Source organism: Lonchura striata, chromosome 10 (genome assembly GCF_050655825.1).
Source record: "Lonchura striata isolate lonStrDom1 chromosome 10, ASM5065582v1, whole genome shotgun sequence".
NCBI classification, from domain to species: domain Eukaryota; kingdom Metazoa; phylum Chordata; class Aves; order Passeriformes; family Estrildidae; genus Lonchura; species Lonchura striata.
Window position 1 is genome coordinate 6419265 of NC_140712.1, and position 15234 is coordinate 6434498.

Genomic DNA, 15234 nt, shown 5'->3' on the forward strand with positions numbered 1-15234 from the left:
TGCTTCTGACCTGGGCCTGGAACCTCCAAAAATGTCCGAAGGACATTTTGAGTTCCAACACCCAACAATTCCACGATTTCATGGTGCTGAGACGCCCTCTGCCTCCTCACCCTCATCTCCCGACGCCGTTCAAACCCCAGCCCCGCAGTTTGGGGTGCAGGGTTGCTCCCCCATCCCAGCAGCATCCAAACCCCTTCCCTGAGCCCAGGCAGAGCAGGAGCAGCTCCGCAGGGCTGAGCAGCGGCTCTGAGAGGCGCAGGGAGCCCAGCAGCCGCTCCTGGAAGCGTTGGGAGGCTGGGTTGGCAGTGCCCAGCCCAGCCCGGGCTCGCTGCAGGCTGGCAGAGCGGATTCCTCCCTCGGCTCTGATTCACGGCGGTCCCCGGGGAGCTGCAGGATAAACAACAACCTCGGCGCCCGCCAAATGATTGTTTAGAGCTGCTTTGTTTTCATCTCTTGGCTTGGGGAACTCAGGCGGAGCGCCCAAAGGAGCCCCAAAGGAGCAGGAGAGACCTGTGGGAGAGGAGGAGGAGCTGGGTTTGGAGCTCAGACTCAACGTTTGGGAGATTTGCCTGGCTTAGCAGAGATTTAGGGGCTGGGGCTCCAAACCCAGTCAAGTTTGGTGAGGTCTGGGCAGGCCGGCTCGAGGCGTGTTGGTGATGGGACCACGGCACTTCAGCGGGGTTTTTGGGAAGGCAGAGGGTGTGAAGGGGGTTCTGCCTCTCCTTGGGCACGCTGGGATGAGCCTGGCTGCAGAATCAGCCTGGAAGATCCTGTGCCAGCTTCTCCAGCTCGGGCTCAGCGGTTTCTCGGAGCCTTTGGGCACAGGGAAGGCTGGGCAGGGCACAGGGGTGGGCAGGGGAAGGGCACAGGGAGCTGTCCCCTCACTGTGTCCCCAAACCCGGCCTGGGCCGTTCTGGCAGCTTCTGGGAAAACTCTGCTTGTTTTAAGGGATGAGGAACCCGCAGGAGATGGGAACAACCCCACAAACCCAGCGGGAATTCAGCGCCCCGGTGACCTCCGAGGCGCCTCTTGCTGGGAGGGGCAGACGGAGCCCCGGGCTGCGCAGTGCCAAGTGCCAGCCCTGGCAATTAAGAGCCACGCGCCGCTGATTAATTGCCCGGCGGTGCCGGCTGCCAGCTCCAGCGGCACTGGGAGCGCTGCCCAGGGCCGAGGCCGCTGCCTTTGGGAAAGGGAAAAGCGGGAATGGCGAGCTCGGAGTGCCGGGCAGAGGGCAGCCTTGGTCCCCGGAGCGATCCCCGTGCACACCCTGGCATTTTGGGGTGCCAGCGGGGTGGCAGGGCCAGCCTCGCCCGGCCCAGCTGGCCACGCAGCGGGAACGGAGAGGGTTTGTAGGAGAGGGGGGCTGGAGAAGCTGGGATGTGAAAGAAGAAGGGCAGAGCAGATCTGCTGCCAGCTGGGACGTCTGAGGGCTGGCTGCCACTTTTTGTTCCTGTCTGGGACACCGGAGCCTGGGGGTGGTGGTTTTGGGTGAGCCTCTCTGCTGGCAGAACTGGGCTCCGCACCCTGTGCATCCCTCCTGCCCTGGGAGCCAAACTGTCCATCCCTCCTGGAGATCCAAACCGAGTCCATCCATCCTCCTGGAGATCCAAACCGAGTCCATTCTCCTGGAGATCCACTCCCTGTCCATCCCTCCTGGGATCCACACCCTGTCTGTCCCTCCTGGAGATCCACTCCCTGTCCATCCTCCTGGGATCCACTCCCTGTCCATCCTCCTGGGATCCACACCCTGTCCATCCTCCTGGGATCCACACACTGTCCATCCTCCTGGAGATCCACACCTTGCCCATCCTCCTGGGATCCACACACTGTCCATCCTCCTGGAGATCCACACCCTGTCCATCCTCCTGGGATCCACACCCTGTCTGTCCCTCCTGGAGATCCACTCCCTGTCCATCCTCCTGGGATCCACTCCCTGTCCATCCCTCCTGGGATCCACACCCTGTCTGTCCCTCCTGGAGATCCAAACCCTGTCCATCCCTCCTGGGATCCACACCCTGTCTGTCCCTCCTGGAGATCCAAACCCTGTCCATCCTCCTGGAGATCCACACCTTGTCCATCCATCCTCCTGGAGATCCAAACCGAGTCCATTCTCCTGGAGATCCACACCCTGTCCATCCCTCCTGCCCTGGAGATCCACTCCCTGTCCATCCTCCTGGGATCCACACCCTGTCTGTCCCTCCTGGAGATCCACACCCTGTCCATTCTCCTGGAGATCCACTCCCTGTCCATCCTCCTGGAGATCCACACCCTGTCCATCCCTCCTGCCCTGGAGATCCACTCCCTGTCCATCCTCCTGGGATCCACACCCTGTCTGTCCCTCCTGGAGATCCACACCCTGTCCATTCTCCTGGAGATCCACTCCCTGTCCATCCTCCTGGAGATCCACACCCTGTCCATCCTCCTGGAGATCCACACCTTGCCCATCCTCCTGGAGATCCACACCCTGTCCATCCTCCTGGAGATCCACACCCTGTCCCTCCTCCTGGCTCTGGGACGGATCCGAATCTCCCTGGCACTGCCTGGATCGGTTGCCAGGGTGGCAGAGGGTCGCCGATCCCTCAGCCGGGATGCAGGAGGCACTGGGAATCTGGGAGGCAGCACCCAGAGCCAGGGCTGGGGCACTCCCAGCCCCCCCTCATGCAGTGGATCCCTGCAGCGATTCCTGCAGCGATTCCTGCAGGGATTCCTGCAGTGATTCCCACATCAATTCCCTCAGCAATTCCTGCAGCGATTCCCCAATCAATTCCCACAGTTATTCCCGCAGCGATTCCTGCAGCGATTCCTGCAGCAATTCCTGCAGCGATTCCCACAGCAATTCCCTCAGCAATTCCTGCAGCGATTCCTGCAGCGATTCCCCAATCAATTCCCACAGTTATTCCTGCAGCGATTCCTGCAGCGATTCCTGCAGCGATTCCCCAATCAATTCCCACAGTTATTCCTGCAGTGATTCCTGCAGCAATTCCTGCAGCGATTCCTGCAGCGTTTCCTGCAGCAATTCCTGCAGCAATTCCTGCAGCGATTCCTGCAGCGATTCCTGCAGCGATTCCCACAGCAATTCCCTCAGCAATTCCTGCAGCGATTCCTGCAGCGATTCCCCAATCAATTCCCACAGTTATTCCTGCAGCGATTCCTGCAGCGATTCCTGCAGCAATTCCTGCAGCGATTCCTGCAGCAATTCCTGCAGCAATTCCCGCAGCGATTCCTGCAGCGATTCCTGCAGCGATTCCTGCAGTGATTCCCACAGCAATTCCCGCAGCCATTCCTGCAGCAATTCCCACAGCGATTCCCACATCAATTCCTGTAGCAATTCCCGCAGCGATTCCCACTGCGATTCCCACAGCAATTCCTGCAGCGATTCCCACAGCAATTCCTGCAGCAATTCCCACTGCGATTCCCGCAGTGATTCCCACATCAATTCCCACATCAATTCCCGCAGCGATTCCCACTGCGATTCCCACATCAATTCCCACATCAATTCCCACATCAATTCCCACATCAATTCCGGCAGCGATTCCCGCAGTGATTCCTGCAGCAATTCCTGCAGTGATTCCTGCAGCAATTCCCACTGCGATTCCCGCAGTGATTCCCACATCAATTCCCACATCAATTCCCGCAGCGATTCCCGCTGTCCTGTCCCCGTGGGGACACCGGGGGCCGCCTGTCCCCTTTCCCACCCTCCCCGAGGCCCCAGCCCCGCACGGGAAGGGAGGGGATCCGCGGGTGCCCCCGGAGCAGCTCCCTGAGATGTGTGCCCTTCCCAGGTGCCAAGGAATATGCGTTCCCGTGCAGGGAGAGGTTCCCGGTGTTCTTCCACCAGGAAAACACCTCCTCCGTCTACGTCGGGGGCGAGGGCAGGCTCTACTACTACGACTTTGCAACGCGCGAGAACTACACGGTGAGGAGGCGCCGCTAACGGCTTCGGCATCAAAACCCCACAAAATGTCCCCGGATCCATCTCCCGGCCACATTCCAGGCCTGGATGAGCCTGGTCTCTGCCCGGCCAGCTCCATCCTGCCAGGAAACAAAATCCCAGCAGGAAAGAACGACTAGGGGCAGGGTTAGGGTTAGGATTTGGGTTAGGGTTAGGGTTAGGGTTTGGGTTTGGGTTTGGGTTTGGGTTAGGGTTTGGGTTAGGGTTGGGGTTTGGGTTTGGGTTTGGGTTTGGGTTTGGGTTTGGGTTGGGTTTGGGTTGGGGTTTGGGTTAGGGTTTGGGTTAGGGTTGGGGTTTGGGTTTGGGTTGGGGTTTGGGTTTGGGTGTGGGTTTGGGTTTGGGTTTGGGTTTGGGTTTGGGTCTGGGTTAGGCTTTGGCTTTGGCTTTGGCTTTGGCTTTGGGTCAGGATTAGGGTTGGGTTAGGGTCAGGGTTAGGGTTTGCGTTTAGGTTTGGGTTTGAGTTTGAGTTTGGGTTTGGGTCAGGATTAGGGTTAGGTTAGGGTTAGGGTTAGGATTGGGGTTTAGTTTTGGGTTAGGGTTAGGGTTGCTGTCAATCTTCTGGTGAGGATCAGAGTTAGTGTTAGGGTTAGTTTTTGGGTCAGGGTTAGTCCTAGTATTAGGCTTAGGCTTAGGCTTAGGCTTAGGGTTTGTGTTTGGGTTTGGATTTGGGTTAGGGTCAGGATTAGGCTTAGATTCAGGGTTTGGGTTTGGGTTTGGGCTTAGTGTTAGGGTTAGTGTTAGGTTTAGGGTCAGGTTTAGGGTTAGGGTCAGGATTAGGGTTAGGGTCACGGTCTGGGTGTGGGTTTGGTTTAGGGTTAGGGTTAGGTTTGGTGTCAAGCTTTCAGTTTGGATCTGGGTTAGTGTTAGGGTTAGTGTCGGGGTCAGGGTTAGCTTTAGGATTAGGTTTAGGATTAGTGTTAGGGTCAGGGTTTGGTTTAGGTTTAAATCTCCGCTCTTGGCCATTGCCAGGTCCTTTAGTCGCTGGGATCTCTCCCAGTGAGTCTTAGGGTTAGGGCTGGCTTTGGTTTTAGGTTTAGATTTATGGGGGTTCGTGTTAGGGTCAGGATTAAATCTCCCACATTCACCATGGGTGGGTTCTTCCCTGGGTGGGATCCCTCGGATGTCTTTGGTACCTTCAGGGAGGGTGTTTCCTGTCCTGGATCCTTTCTGGATCCATCCTGGGTGTTTCCAGGGGATCCTTTATGGATCCATCCTGGGTATTTTCAGCCTGGGATCCTTTCTTGATCCATCCTGGGTGTTTCCAGGGGATCATTTCTGGATCCATCCTGGGTATTTTCAGCCTGGGATCCTTTCTTGATCCATCCTGGGTGTTTCCAGGGGATCCTTTATGGATCCATCCTGGGTATTTTCAGCCTGGGATCCTTTCTTGATCCATCCTAGGTGTTTCCAGGGGATCATTTCTGGATCCATCCTGGATGGTTCCAAGGGATCCTTTCTGGATCCATATTGGGTAATTTCAGCCTGGGATTTTTTTATTGATCCATCCTGGGTGTTTCCAGGGGATCCTTTCTGGATCCATCTTGGACACTTCCAACGTGTCATCCTTTCTGGATCAATCCTGTATTTTTTCAGTCAGGGATCCTTTCTGGATCTATCCTGGATTTTTAGACCCAGGATTCCTTTCTGGATCCCTCCTGGATGTTTCCAGCTTTAGATTCTTTCTGGATCCCTCCTGGCTGTTTCCAGCCAGGAATCCTTTCTGAATAGACAGCAGCGATTCTCAGATTTCATCACTGGCATCCAGCCCAGCCTTCCCAAGGGTTTTCAGTCCCCCGGGGTGAGGGACAAGGACATCTCGTGGAGTTTGGTGACCTTGTGGCACGCTGAGCCCACGCCTGGTGGTGTTGGGAAAGCAGGAATGGAAACGTTTCCCTCTCTTTTATCCTAGGAAGAATTCCCGGTGAGAAATGAAGGCCAGTGCGTGTCCTCTGAGAATTTGGTAGGTCCCACCTGTGGGGGAACAGCGGGATGGGGAGGGCTGGAGGATTTGGGTTGAAGAGGGAACAGTGGGATGGGGAGGATTTGGGTTGAAGAGGGAACAGTGGGATGGGGAGGATTTGGGTTGAAGGAATAATGGGATGGGGAGGATTTGGGTTGAAGGAATAAGAGGATATGGAGGATTTGGGTTGAAGTGGGAATACCGGGATGGGAAGGATTTGGGTTGAAGGAATGAGATGAAGAGGATTTGGGTTGAAGTGGGAATACCGGGATGGGAAGGATTTGGGTTGAAGGAATGAGATGAGGAGGATTTGGGTTGAAGTGGGAATACCGGGATGGGAAGGATTTGGGTTGAAGAAATGAGATGAGGAGGATTTGGGTTGAAGAGGGAACAGTGGGATGGGGAGGGCTGGAGGATCTGGGCTGAAGGAGCTGCGCGTGCTCCTCGTGAGCTGCCTCTGGATGAGGAGATCCAGGAAAAGGCAGGAAGGATCAGGGAATCCGCGTGGTGCCGGGGGCTGTGTGCCATTGGCAGGCTCCTTTCCCCGGCAGGAGGACAGCCGGAATTACCTGACCCTGGTGGAGCAGTACGGGGACAGGCTCTTGGTGTGCGGGACCGGCGCCTGCGCTCCCACCTGCTGGAATGTGGTACGGATCCTTCCCCCATCCCGGGTGGTGAAAACCCAGCCTGGCCCCACTCAGGATCCCTTTCTGTCCTTCCCCAGACGCAGAGGAAGGAGAGCCCGCCCTGGGATGGGAGAGGGATTGCTCCCTTCACCCCTGACTCCAACACCCTCGTCGTTGTCGATGGTAAGTGGGATGTTTTCCCATTATCCTGTTTTCCAGAGGTTTTGTTGTGCTCAAAGCCTCCCTGGGACAAACAGGAGCCTCCTGAGGCTGATCCAAGGGCTTTGTCCCCTTGGCTCTCCTCATTTTGTCCCCATGGAAGTGCACATCCCTTTGGGAGAGAGGTTGGAGATTCCCACCGGGGCGTGGGAGGAACATTGGGAATCAGGAATGCTTTGGGTCAGGAGAAACCTTGGAAGGAAGGGACTGAATCATGAATGCTTTGGGTCAGGAGGGACTTTGGAACAAGGGACCTGGATCAGGAATTCTTTGGGTTGGGAAGGACTTTGGAACGAGGGACCTGAATCAAGAATGCTTTGGGTCAGGAGAAATGTTGGAAGGAAGGGACTGAATCAGGAATGCTTTGGGTCAGGAAGGACTTTGGAAGGAAGGACCTGAATCAGGAATTCTTTGGGTCAGGAGGGACTTTGGAAGGAAGGACCTGAATCAGGAATTCTTTGGGTCAGGAGGGACTTTGGAACGAGGGACCTGAATCAGGAATGCTTTGGGTCAGGAAGGACTTTGGAAAGAAGGACCTGAATCAGGAATTCTTTGGGTCAGGAGGGACTTTGGAAGGAAGGACCTGAATCAGGAATGTTTTGGGTCAGGAGAAACCTTGGAAGGAAGGACCTGAATCAGGAATGCTTTGGGTCAGGAGAAACCTTGGAAGGAAGGACCTGAATCAGGAATGCTTGACCTGAATCAGGAATGCTTTGGGTCAGGAAGGACTTTGGAAGGAAGGACCTGAATCAGGAATGCTTTGGGTCAGGAGAAACCTTGGAAGCAGGGCCTGCAATGATCCCACTGCTCCAGGCCTGGTGTGGGCACAGGGGAGGATCCTTCCAAGGATCTGTCCCTGCCACCCTTCAAGGACTGCGTGTTGGGCCTGGCGTTCCTGTTCCATTCCCACCATCCCTGCGGCACCCAGGAAGTCCTGGCTGCTTTCCCTCCTCCTCATCCATCCCCTCCCCACTCCCTGCTGTCCCACAGGCCAGGACATCTACTCCACCATCAAGAAGAGCCAGCAGAACGGGAAGATCCCTCGATTCCGCCGCGTCAGGGGCGGGGGAGAGCTCTACACCAGTGACACCGTGATGCAGAGTGAGTGGGGGACATTCCCACTGGGGGGACATTCCCGCTGGGGGGACATTCCCACTGGGGGGACATTCCCACCGGGGGGGATCCCCGCTGCACTCTGCCCCCCCACAGCTGGCAGGGCGCAGGAGAAGCTCCAGAGTTTCTTGTGGGGGCTGATCTGTGTTGGATTCAGCAAAACTCATTAGCTTTGCTTCGCTTGCTCTTGCGGTGCAGATCCACCTGCAGATCCACCTGCAGATCCACCAAAACCAAACATTTGGGTTGCTTTAGCCGAGTCAGCAGGCTCAAACACCAAATGTTCAACCAATCAGAGCCCAGACAAACCCTTTGAGACCTGTTTGGTGTGCCAGCGCCAGCCAAGGAATGGCCAATACCCAATGGTGACGATTATTGGTGTAAAGCCACCAATGAGACAAATCCCATAAACAATTAACGTCACTGGGCCCTGATCTTCTTGAATCACCTTCTGAACCTCAAGAACTGGAAATTCTTGGTTCTTTGGCAGTGGAATTTTGTGCTGAGGGAGATGCCCAGTTAATCCCCAGCATCCTGGCACGCTGGAACTCCAGTTTGTGGTGCAGCTGTTCTGCCCCAGTGCCCCCTGAGCTTAACCCAGCGGCTCGGGTGCCCTCAGTGCCAGCCAGGAGGGAGCCAGCTGTCTGTGCCACATGACCCCTGTCCCAAACCAGCACAAAAGCGACTTCCCCATCCTCGGGCCATGGGGAAATGAGGCTGGTGAGGGAGGAAGGAAACTGGGCTGTGCAAAATGCCCGGCAGCAGCGTTGGGCAACTTCCAGTGCGGGCAGGGGCTCTGGGCAAACCCCGGCCAGGGTCAAACCTGGGGCAGGGACAGGGACAGCGAGGGGACACGGGGAAAGGACCCTGCTCCGCTTCCCTGGGCTTGTGATGGCTTCCCAGGGGGGAAATGGGGGATTATTGGGATAAAAAACGGAATTAAAATGATGCAGGGATAAAACAGGGAGGAGGAAAGCAAACCAGACCTGCAAGGCTGATGATCCTGGGACATTCCCTGGCGTGGGAACAGCAGGGTTCTGATCCCTGGAGAGCCCTGCTGTGGAAACAGCAGCTCGGGATGCTCAGAGGGACCCAGGGATGCCCATCATGGCAAGGGAGCATTAATAGGAACGGTGTTATGGGGTTTTCCCAACAAACAGCACGGATCCCTCCTCCTGAGGGATCCTTCCTTCCTTGCAGAGCAGGGAGGGACTTGGGTTTCTGTGGCTGCCAAGGCTTCCCCAGGCTCCAGGGAGTCCTTCCCTGCAGGGAATGAGTCTGTGCAGTCAGGCAGGAGGCGCTGGGAAGGTGGCCCTGATGCCTCAGCTTTGGCTTTTCTCTTCTCACATTCTGTGCTGCTTTAGTGTGTGGGTCTGGGATTCGTATCAGGGCAGGGACACAAAACAATTCCTGCTCTGGCTGGGGACCAAGGACCAGTGATCCAAATCTCAGCCCCAGGAGCACAAACAACGTGGGCTGGAGAGAGAAAAACAAGCAGGATGGGATTTCATAACCTTGCACAATGAACCCCAATATGCAAATGGAGCAGAACTCAGAGAAGTGAGACACCTCAGGACCAGCTTTCCATTTTGGGACCATTTTGGTTCACACTGGCTGCAGCCCTGGCTGGGCTCTGGTGCTGCCCAAGGTGGATCCACCGAGGAGATCCTTTTAATAAATCCCTGCTTTAGCCCTGTCTAGTCTCGGTTCTAGCTCAGCCTCCCCAAGGATCAGCAGGGGCAGCCCAGGCTTGGAGCTGTCCTGTCCCTGGGCCGCAGCCGTGTCCCACTCCCTGCCCTGTCCCCACCGGTGTCTCCCTCGATGAAATCAGGTCCGAGTTCTGTCCCTTCCCTCCCCAGACCCTCAGTTTGTCAAGGCCACCACGCTGAGGCATGAGGAGCCTCACCAGGACAAGATTTATTACTTCTTCCGCGAGGACAACCCAGACAAGAGCCCCGAGGCGCCCCGGAACATCTCGCGGGTGGCCCAGCTGTGTAAGGTACCTCGGGGACAGGGTGGGGTGGCAGCTCTGAGGGGACAGGGGACACGCCAGCTCCTCTGGGCTTACCCAGTCTTGGTTTGACCCCTCTGAGTGGGGCACACCCACATCCTTCGGCCTCACAGGGGAGAGAATTCCCTGCTCCGGGATGGCAGGAACGGCGTTGTGGCAGCATCCTGCGGTTCCCCGTCAGGATGGGCATTTTGGGGTGTTCCCCCCCCAAACCCTGACTCCATCCCTGCTGTCCCTGTCCCCCAGGAGGACAGGGGAGGAACCAGCTCCCTCTCAGCCTCCAAGTGGACCACGTTCCTCAAGGCCACCCTGATCTGCGTGGACCCCGTCACCAAGGGCAACTTCAACTGGCTGCAGGACGTCTTCTTCGTCCCCGCGAGAGACTGGCGGCGCTCCAAGGTCTACGGGCTCTTCACCAACACCTGGTGAGGGGCCCTGGCCCAAATCCTCCCTTCCAGCCCTCTTTTCCCTCTGGAAAGCAGCTGGAGCAGGCACGGCGATGGGCACAGCCCGGTGTCCCCCCTGACCCCGTCGTTGTCCCCTCAGGGGAAGCTCTGCCGTCTGTGTCTACTCCTTCGGGGACATCGACAACGTCTTCAGGACATCGCGGCTCAAAGGCTACAACGGCCCCACCCCTGAGGTCAAACCTGGCCAGGTGAGGGACCCTGGGTGTCGGAATCTGAGCTATTGATGATCCTGAGATTGTAGAAAGTCTCTGTCTGTCAGCCCCGCTGCCAAAGCAGAAGCCATAATTGGTCTGAGATGGTTTCCAGGTTGTTTATTCTGTTGATCTCTCACATGTTCTGCTGCCCTGCCCAGCTCTGTCCTGCAGGGCAGCGTGTGGGGCTCTGCCCTCAGTGGGATGTGACAAACATTAAATACCAGAAACTCCCTGGGCTGCATTTACAAGAACGTGCCAATATCTGTCACCTACGTTGGACAGTGTGTCCCCAGCCTGAACCAACAGAAAAATGCCAACACCACAGTGAGACATGGAGGGCATGGAGAAGGAGAAAAAGGACAAGGCACACCCAATTTCCTCCATCTTGTCCCCTTAAGGATCTAGAATCCCAAAATTTTACTTTTGCACCCGTGCCACACTTAATGATTACTTATATCAAACCCTCAGAGCTGGTAATTAATCCTGTAAGATTGGAAACTCTTTTCCATGGGCAGAGATCACAGCCAGTGTCTCTGGGGGCTCTGTCCAGTGGGTTCCTGAGCCCTGCCAGGGTCCCAGGGCAGCCAGAGGGAAGCCCTGGACTCCCACAGTGTGAGGCAGCCTCTCCCCAGCGGCTGTGAGCAGAGTGAGGGATGGGACCCCTCTCCTCAGCCGGGCCGTGGGGTCCGAGCAGCCCCTGCCCGGTGCTGGCAGCCGGCCCCGCGCCGCTCCGGCTGCTGCGCGGCCGAGCCCCGCGCTGCGAGGCGCTGCTGTCGCCCGTGATTGATGGCGTGGCTCGGGAGGAAATAAATTCCCAGGCTTTTGCAGGAGGTGAACTGGGGGTGTATCCATCTTAAAGATGCTTAATGAATGTGCCGCGGCCCGCGGAGCGGCAGCAGATACATCTCTGCAGCCAGCATTCCCCACGCTGTTCCTTGCGAGGCTCAGGCACAATTTAACAGCTTCTTATTGATTTTATTTATGTTTCCCAGGCCCTGGCAGTGTCTAGATTGCCCCAGTCCACCAAGAACTCCATAGTCACAGAGGTGACTTGCACTTGATTTTCCCATCCTGTTTCTCAACTCTGGGGACAAAACCTGGTGTTTGGCCAGAAAAGATGGAGTTTTAGTCTCACATGGGCTTCAGCTTCAAGAAGGAGGATGGTGCAGGACAGCTGGGGTGTGGGAGAGGATCTCAGAGGTCACTTGGCACGGGCACGGTGGCGATAACCTCTGGGCAGAGCTGTCCCCTTGCCCGCCTCTGACTCCAGTGCCTTTTGTCCCCTTCCGTGTCCCCTCAGTGCGTCCCCTCGGGGCAGCACACGCCGAGCGAGACCTTCAAGATCGCCGACAGCCACCCCGAGGTGGAGGAGCGGGTGGAGCCGCTGTCCCCTTCCCGGAGCCCCCTGTTCCACAACAAGCACCGCTACCAGAAGATCGGCGTGCACGAGGTGGCCGCGGGCGACGGGCAGCGCTACAACGTCCTCTACCTGGCCACAGGTGCGGGGACACATCGAGGGGACAGGGAACACACCCCAGCCTGGCATCTGTTGCTCAGCTGCCAAATTTTGGGAAGAGACAAACGCTGCCGGGCTGGCTGGGTGGGCACAGCCGGGCTCCGGGCAGCATCCCAGGCAAGGGGGCTCTCCCCGGGGTAGGTTCGTGCTGGAGGGGCAGAAATCCTTCCCCAAGGAGCAGCTCTGTCGTTTTTTGATGCTTCCCGAGCTGCCCTCTGTCGCTGTCGAGGCAGGACGGGAATGAAGAGACTCTGACCAGAAGGCTGTGAGAGTAAAACTCTGATTTATTCAAAATACACCGCTCTTTTATACAGAGCTTTGTGAGGACCAACTCCATTGGTCCTGAAGTGAAAACAACCCACCACCGTTGGTGCAGAGTGCTTGACACACAGTGATAGAACTGAACTATAAACAATGTGAACAACAAGAGAGATAAAGAATTATTTACATTCTTTCCCAGCTCTTTCCCAGGTTTCTGCCTGGATAGAAACTCTCCGTTTCTCTCTTTGGCTGAATCTGAGACCCACAGTCCTCATCCCTCCCATCTGTGGGATGTGTTCCCTGGGTCTCATGGAGGGAGCTGCAGGGATTTAAATTCCTGATTTTGTGATGGGGAAAGTGCAGCCAGCTCTCGGTGGGTGGGTGGGGTTGGGCTGGGGCCAACAGTGATGGATTTGGGATTTTACAGTTAGAGAGAAATAGAGCAAGAGAATTAGAAATAGAAAAGCAGAGAAACAGAGCAAGAGAGTTAGAGAGACAATTGAGAAACAGAGTTAGAGAGAAACAGAGCAAGGGAAATAAAGAAACAGAGCAAAAGAGTTAGGGAGAGACAGAGAAACAGAGTTAAACAGAGAAAGAGAGAAACAGAGAAACAGAGCAATAAATAGAGTGAAACAGCGAAATACAGAAACAGAAAGACAGAGAGAAACGGAGAAATACAGGAACAGAGAAACAGAGAAATAGAGAAACAGAGAAATAGAGAAACAGAGAAATACAGGAACAGAGAAACGGAAAAATACAGGACTGTCCCCTCTCTCCCCAGACAAGGGGTCCATCCACAAGGTGGTGGAGCTGCCAGATGGGGTGCAGAACATCGTGGAGATCCAGGTGTTCCCCAACAAGGATCCCATCCAGGCCATGATCCTGGACCACGCCAGGGTGGGTCCCTGCTCCGGGGGCGGGGGGAAATGGGGTGGGTCAGGCATGGATGGGTCAGCGCCAGCCCCGGGCTCTGGGAGTGAAATCATGGAATTATTTGGGTTGGAAGGGACCTTTAATGATCACTTTAATGATCACCCTATGACCTTTAATGATCATCCAGCCCCACCCTGTGGTGAGGACACCTTCCGCTGTCCTGGGGTTCTCCATGTCCCAGTGCCCACCCTGGCCTTGGGCACTTCCAGGGATGCAGGGACAGCCACATCTGCTCTGGGAATTCCACCCTGGTCCCTCCCCACCCTCACAGGGAACAATTCCTTCCCAATATCCCATCCATCCCTTCCCTCTGCCAGTGGGAAGCCATTCCCTGTGTCCTGTCACTCCAAATTCCCTCTCCAGCTCTCCTGGAGCCCCTTCAGGCCCTGTCAGGGGCTCTGAGCTCTTCCTGGAGCTTCTCCTCTCCAGGTGAGCACCCCCAGCTTGGCTCCAGAGGGGCTCCACCCTTGCAGCATCTCCTTGGCCTCCCTCCAGCAGCTCCAGCTCCTTCCTGACCTTTCCTGGGACATGGGATGACAGCTCCTGTGCTCTCCCCCCGCAGGCCGTGCTCTACGTGGGCTCCAGCAGCCGCGTCCTGGAGCTGCCCATGGACATGTGCGGCGCCTACCGCAACAACTGCCACAGCTGCGTGCTGGCCAGGGACCCCTACTGCGGCTGGGCCAACGGCTCCTGCCTCTCGCTGGCCCGCGGCCGGTGCGTGGGGACCATTCCCACCCCAACCCCAGCGGGCAGACACCCACCCACACCCTCAGCATTCCCCTCCTGGGCTGAGCGCCTGCGTGGGTTTGGGGTGGATGCGCTGTCCCCGAAGGTTTGGGGTGCCATGGGTGGATGCATCGCTCCCTTGAAGGGTTTTGGGTGCGCAACCCCTCTTTCTGAAAGTTTGGGGTGCTCTGTGTGGATCCATCCCTCCCGTAAAGGGTTTTGGGCACCCAACTCCTCTCCCTGAAAGTTTGGGGTTCTCTGCACAGATCCATCCCTACCTTGAAGAGTTTTTCCCCTTCTCCCCAAGATTTTGGGGTGCTCTGTGTGGATCCATCACTCCTCTAAAGGGTTTTGGTCACCCAACCCCTCTTTCCAAAAGTCTTGGGTGCTCTGCACGGATCCATCCCTCCCTTGAAGGGTTCTGGGGACCCAAACCCTCTCCCTGAAAGTTTGGGGTGCTCTGTGTGGATCCATCACTCCCTTGAAAGGTTTTGGGGACCCAACCCCTCCCCCTGAAAGTTTGGGGTGATCTGCATGGGTCCATGCCTCCTTTGAAGGGTTTTGGGCACCCAACCCCACTCCCTGAAAGTTTGGGGTGGTCTGTGTGGATCCATCACTCCCTTGAAAGGTTTTGGGCACCCAACCCATCTCCACAAGAGTTTGGGTTGCTCTGTGTAGATCCATCACTCCCTTGAAGGGTTTTGGGCACCCAACCCCTCTCCCTGAAAATTTGGAGTTCTCTGCACAGACACATCACTCCCTTGAAGGGTTTTGGGCAACCAAACACCTTTTCCCAAAACCTTGGGGTGCTTTGCACAGATCCACCCCTCCCCTGAAGGGTTTTGGGCACCCAAGCCCCTTTCCCCAAAACTTTGGGGTGCTCTGTGTGGATCCATCACTCCTCTGAAGGGTTTTGGTCACCCAACCCCTCTTTCCAAAAGTCTTGGGTGCTCTGCACGGATCCATCCCTCCCTTGAAGGGTTTTTCCCCTTCTCCCCAAAAGTTTGGGGTTTTCTGTGTGGATCCATCACTCCCTTAAAGAATTTTGGGCACCCAGACCCCTCTCCCCAAGAGTTTGGAGTACTCTGTGTAGATCCATCCCTCCCTTGAAGGGTTTTGGGGACCCAAACCCTCTCCCTGAAAGTTTGGGGTGCCCTGTGTGGATCCATCACTCCCCTGAAAGGTTTTGGGGACCCAACCCCTCTCCCTGAAAGTTTGGGGTGCTCTGCATGGATCCATCCCTCCCTTGAAGGGTT

General features: G+C 56.4%; 1 protein-coding gene across 1 annotated transcript in view; it reads left to right on the forward strand.

Annotated features, from left to right (window-relative positions):
- SEMA7A (semaphorin 7A (JohnMiltonHagen blood group)) overlaps nucleotides 1-15234 on the forward strand; it is a 33131-nt gene that overhangs the window by 14526 nt on the left and 3371 nt on the right. The window contains exons 2-12 of the mRNA XM_077785851.2: nucleotides 3783-3916; nucleotides 5862-5912; nucleotides 6464-6559; nucleotides 6637-6721; nucleotides 7748-7858; nucleotides 9730-9869; nucleotides 10128-10306; nucleotides 10428-10536; nucleotides 11843-12041; nucleotides 13101-13216; nucleotides 13815-13966. Coding sequence (XP_077641977.2) covers nucleotides 3783-3916; nucleotides 5862-5912; nucleotides 6464-6559; nucleotides 6637-6721; nucleotides 7748-7858; nucleotides 9730-9869; nucleotides 10128-10306; nucleotides 10428-10536; nucleotides 11843-12041; nucleotides 13101-13216; nucleotides 13815-13966 — 1372 coding nt within the window. The remainder of the gene's footprint in view (nucleotides 1-3782; nucleotides 3917-5861; nucleotides 5913-6463; nucleotides 6560-6636; nucleotides 6722-7747; nucleotides 7859-9729; nucleotides 9870-10127; nucleotides 10307-10427; nucleotides 10537-11842; nucleotides 12042-13100; nucleotides 13217-13814; nucleotides 13967-15234) is intronic.